The 5,000-nt window shown below is 46.2% G+C and overlaps 2 protein-coding genes across 2 annotated transcripts in view; both read right to left on the bottom strand.

Moving 5' to 3' along the window:
* The window catches only part of asah2 (N-acylsphingosine amidohydrolase 2), a 21,011-nt gene extending 16,847 nt beyond the window's left edge, over positions 1 to 4,164 (bottom strand). The window contains exons 1-3 of the mRNA XM_068305895.1: positions 3,916 to 4,164; positions 2,823 to 2,952; positions 2,415 to 2,518 (exon numbers count right to left, since the gene is read on the bottom strand). Coding sequence (XP_068161996.1) covers positions 2,415 to 2,518; positions 2,823 to 2,949 — 231 coding nt within the window. The 5' untranslated portion in view covers positions 2,950 to 2,952; positions 3,916 to 4,164. The remainder of the gene's footprint in view (positions 1 to 2,414; positions 2,519 to 2,822; positions 2,953 to 3,915) is intronic.
* A 111-nt stretch (positions 4,165 to 4,275) lies between these two features.
* Positions 4,276 to 5,000, bottom strand: part of LOC137588292 (microfibril-associated glycoprotein 4-like) — a 5,042-nt gene continuing 4,317 nt past the window's right edge. Inside the window, exon 6 of the mRNA XM_068305269.1 lies at positions 4,276 to 4,676. Within this exon, the coding sequence (XP_068161370.1) occupies positions 4,423 to 4,676 (254 nt within the window). The 3' untranslated portion in view covers positions 4,276 to 4,422. The remainder of the gene's footprint in view (positions 4,677 to 5,000) is intronic.

Below are 5,000 nucleotides of genomic sequence, written 5' to 3'. Positions count from 1 at the left end.
CACCTGATACTAAAACTACACCTGATGCTAAAACTACACCTGATGCTAAAACTACACCTGATGCTAAAACTACACCTGATACTAAAACTACACCTGATACTAAAACTACACCTGATACTAAAACTACACCTGATACTAAAACTACACCTGATGCTAAAACTACACCTGATACTAAAACTACACCTGATGCTAAAACTACACCTGATGCTAAAACTACACCTGATGCTAAAACTACACCTGATACTAAAACTACACCTGATACTAAAACTACACCTGATGCTAAAACTACACCTGATGCTAAAACTACACCTGATGCTAAAATACACCTGAAACTAAAACTACACCTGATACTAAACTACACTTGATACTAAACTACACCTGATACTAAACTACACCTGATACTAAAACTACACCTGATACTAAAACTACACCTAATATGTTCCTTTCTCATTGCAGGACGGGTTCAACATGGAACACACCCCACATTAACTCTTTATTATTGGTCTAACCAGAGTCTGTGACGGTTCCAGGAACGTGTTTACCTGTAAAGTAGGGATGGAGTTTATTTCCTGTTCCTCTCTGAACCTACCAGGTGAACACAGCGAATCAGAGTCCAGAGTCTGGAGTTGTAATGTTTGTCCCTGATCCGTGTGGACAGATAATCTAATCTCTACTGGAGTCTGAGATTGTCAGACGTTCAGTGTTCAGTCAGGGGCCATTAACCACCAGATCACCATGGTTACGTCCAAACAGTCTTGGTAAACAAGTCTGTCAGTGTGTCAGGTGACCACTAGTGTTCTGGTTTCCGGGGCAACGATGGTGACGTCAGAGTCGAGGCCCTTTGCAGATGATGAGGTTCTGTTGTTTACATCAGGAGACGACAGAACTCTCAGTGAACTCACAGTGAAACAGTCCAGGTTCACGCAGTGAAACAGTCCAGGTTCACACGGTGAAACAGTCCAGGTTCACATGGTGTAACAGTGCAGGTTCACACGGTGTAACAGTCCAGGTTCACACAGTGAAACAGTCCAGGTTCACATGGTGTAACAGTCCAGGTTCACACAGTGAAACAGTCCAGGTTCACACAGTGAAACAGTCCAGGTTCACATGGTGTAACAGTCCAGGTTCACACAGTGAAACAGTCCAGGTTCACACAGTGAAACAGTCCAGGTTCACGTAGTGAAACAGTCCAGGTTCACGTAGTGAAACAGTCCAGGTTCACACAGTGAAACAGTCCAGGTTCACGCAGTGAAACAGTCCAGGTTCACACGGTGTAACAGTCCAGGTTCACACAGTGAAACAGTCCAGGTTCACACGGTGAAACAGTCCAGGTTCACACAGTGAAACAGTCCAGGTTCACGTAGTGAAACAGTCCAGGTTCACGCATTGAAACAGTCCAGGTTCACACAGTGAAACAGTCCAGGTTCACACAGTGAAACAGTCCAGGTTCACACAGTGAAACAGTCCAGGTTCACACAGTGAAACAGTCCAGGTTCACACAGTGAAACAGTCCAGGTTCACGCAGTGAAACAGTCCAGGTTCACACAGTGAAACAGTCCAGGTTCACGCAGTGAAACAGTCCAGGTTCACGCATTGAAACAGTCCAGGTTCACACGGTGAAACAGTCCAGGTTCACACAGTGAAACAGTCCAGGTTCACGCATTGAAACAGTCCAGGTTCACACGGTGAAACAGTCCAGGTTCACACAGTGAAACAGTCCAGGTTCACGTAGTGAAACAGTCCAGGTTCACGCATTGAAACAGTCCAGGTTCACACAGTGAAACAGTCCAGGTTCACACAGTGAAACAGTCCAGGTTCACGCAGTGAAACAGTCCAGGTTCACACAGTGAAACAGTCCAGGTTCACGCAGTGAAACAGTCCAGGTTCACGCAGTGAAACAGTCCAGGTTCACGCAGTGAAACAGTCCAGGTTCACGCAGTGAAACAGTCCAGGTTCACGCATTGAAACAGTCCAGGTTCACACGGTGAAACAGTCCAGGTTCACACAGTGAAACAGTCCAGGTTCACGCATTGAAACAGTCCAGGTTCACACGGTGAAACAGTCCAGGTTCACACAGTGAAACATGACCTGGATAACTAAGGCTTCATTGGTCAGAACTGATGAAGCCTCTTGGATGAGAGGCAAAACCTTCTTCAAGTCCAGTGGATTGATTTAAACAGATTTGGATTCACTGTGTGAACCTGGACTGTTTCACTGTGTGAACCTGGACTGTTTCACTGTGTGAACCTGGACTGTTTCACTGTGTGAACCTGGACTGTTTCACTGTGTGAACCTGGACTGTTTCATAGTGTGAACCTTGTGTATTGTAAACTGGTTTCCGCTATGGTGTGTGGACACAGAACCCTGGACCAGGAGGCCCTGAAGGCCCCCCAGTGTGTGTGTGTGTTGCTGACCAGAGGGATGTCAGCCGGGGGCCCGGTGCAGTCGGCCCGACCCACTCCGATCAGGTAGGGCCTGCGCTCCGGGTCGGGTCCAGGAGGACGGGTCGGCTCCGGATCTGAGACGAAAGCGACGTGAGAGAGCTGCTCCCGCGAGGCCTCCGGTTGGTTCTATTCTATTCTATTTTACTCTACTCTGTTATACTCTAATCTATTATACTCTATTCTACTCTATTCTACTCTACTTTATTATATTCTACTCTATTGTATTCTATTGTATTCAATTCTACTCTACTCTATTATATTCTACTATATTATATTCTACTCTATTATATTCTATTCTATTCTATTCTATTCTATTCTATTCTATTCTATTCTATTCTATTCTATTCTATTCTATTCTATTATAATAGGTGTTCTCACCTGTGTGTGTTTTCCCAGTCGCCATCAGGATGATCAGCGTCACACACACGGTCGTCATGACGACTAACAGAACAGCGAGAGTCGCCTCCAGGACAGAAACACCACAACATCGCTTCCTGCTCGCCATGACCTGTCAGAGCAGGAGCCAATCAGAACGCAGCATCAAGCATCCACCATCCATCATCCATCATCCATCCATCATTCGTCCACCATCCATCCATCCATCAATCATCAATTCATCAATCAATCAATCAATCAAGTTTTATTGATATATCTCTTAATCACATCAGCAGTCATTTCAAAGCGCTTTAACAGACAGAAACCCAACTGAACCCTCCAGAGCATCAGAGACAGTGGAGGATTCATCCATCCATCACCCATCCACCATCCATCCACCATCCATCCATTTATCCATCATCCATCCATCATCCATCCACCATCCATCATCCATCCATCATCCATTCATCCATCCATCCATTCATCCATCCATCCGTCCATCCATCCATCCGTCCATCCATCCATCATTCCGTCCATCCATCCATCCATCATCCATCATGTCACTGGTTTTTCATGTTTCTCGTTTTAATTTCACTATTTCGTATTTGTTTTTTCAAACATTCTTTAATTTTAAATTCCTGAATTTAATCAGTTCTTTGTGAACGAACAGCTGCTGATGTAAATGTGTGATGTAGTGATATAATACCAACATAATCTAATGGAATATAATAATATATATGACATAGTAATGTACAGTGATCCCTCGTTTCTCATGGTCAATGGAACCACATGTGATCAATGAATCCCGCGATAGAGCGACAAATTATCTTATTATTTAGGGTAATGTAAACGTTCCTGAACCCCCCCATCCTGACATGAACCCTCTTCTATCTGTGTTTCCTCTAAAACCCTCTGACAGACTTTAAAACACTTTGTGTCTCATGGAAGTCAGAGACTCACAGAACGTAGAACACTTCAGGATGACGTCAGCCAATAGGATGAGAGTACGGTGTCACATGACTGCCTACCAAAAATCCATGATGAGATGAAGTCACAAGCGTGCCCCCCCATCTCATTGGTTCTAATTATGTCTTACGTCGTTCTCTCTGGTCCTGGCTGGATGTGGGTTGGGTCCTTCCGCTGATCTGGTTCTGGTGTGGCTCTGGTTCTGGTGTGGCTCTGGTTCTGCTGGGGGCTGATGGTCTCTGACAGGCAAGCAGAGGACCTGGTCTCCTCCTCCAGCCGTTATCTCTTTGATAGCCGTCCTCCTCTGCCGGTGCAAAGGTCGCCCCCCCCTCCGGAGCGCCAGAGTATAGATCAGTGATTGGGTTTATGACTTACCAGATTTATAACCCTAACCCGAACCCTAATGCTAATGCTAACCCGAATGCTAACGCTAACACTCACTCTGACATCAGCGCCCTGAGGCGTGGAGCAGCATGAACACACAGAAGTGTGTGTTTGATGATTTATTGAACCGTTTATTTGATCGTTCTAGATCTGTTCTAGAATGCTCCTGCTGAACACACCCGGGGGGTCGGGTGCTCCATTATGACCCAGAGGCTCATCATCAGGCAAGACCTTCATTCTCCTGGGTGTTGATCTACTGGGTGGGACGGATCTTCATGCTGATGGCCTTCAGGGAGTAGTCACGGCCCTTCCAATGGACCCATTCCACTCCAATGGCGTAGAGACTGCTGTCAGCCCCCCAGCGGTAGACCCCGTTGGGGTTCACGTCATGGCAGCCGGTGTACCAGAATGCTCCCACAAACTTTCTGGCGCAGTTGTCGGCCCAGGTGTCCTGGTCCCTGTCGAAGGTGCTGAACTTGTGTTCGCTGTGGTGACTCAGAGAGTCTCCTGCAGAGACAGCAAGCATCTTCAGCTGGGCGGGGCCTAAATATGTGTGGGTGGAGCATACTGCAATACTGCCAGTTAATGGAAACTTTTTATTTGTTTTACATTTTTTGGACATGTCATTACAGCAGTCTTCATCACCTTCATCACATTTACAGCAACAACAACATGGGACAAATGGGCTGATGGGTAGCAGCCGTCGGGCTTGTGTCGTCCACAAGGTCAATAATTCCATGAAGGTCAGTCAGGGCGTCATCTACAAATTTACCAACTCCAAACTATCCCACTCAGCAGTCCTGCAGCTGCTTCACTTCTTCCAAGACCTTC

This window comes from Antennarius striatus, chromosome 21, assembly GCF_040054535.1.
Source record: "Antennarius striatus isolate MH-2024 chromosome 21, ASM4005453v1, whole genome shotgun sequence".
NCBI lineage: Eukaryota > Metazoa > Chordata > Actinopteri > Lophiiformes > Antennariidae > Antennarius > Antennarius striatus.
Note: the sequence above shows the minus strand (reverse complement) of the source record. Positions and strands in the feature narration are given on the sequence as shown.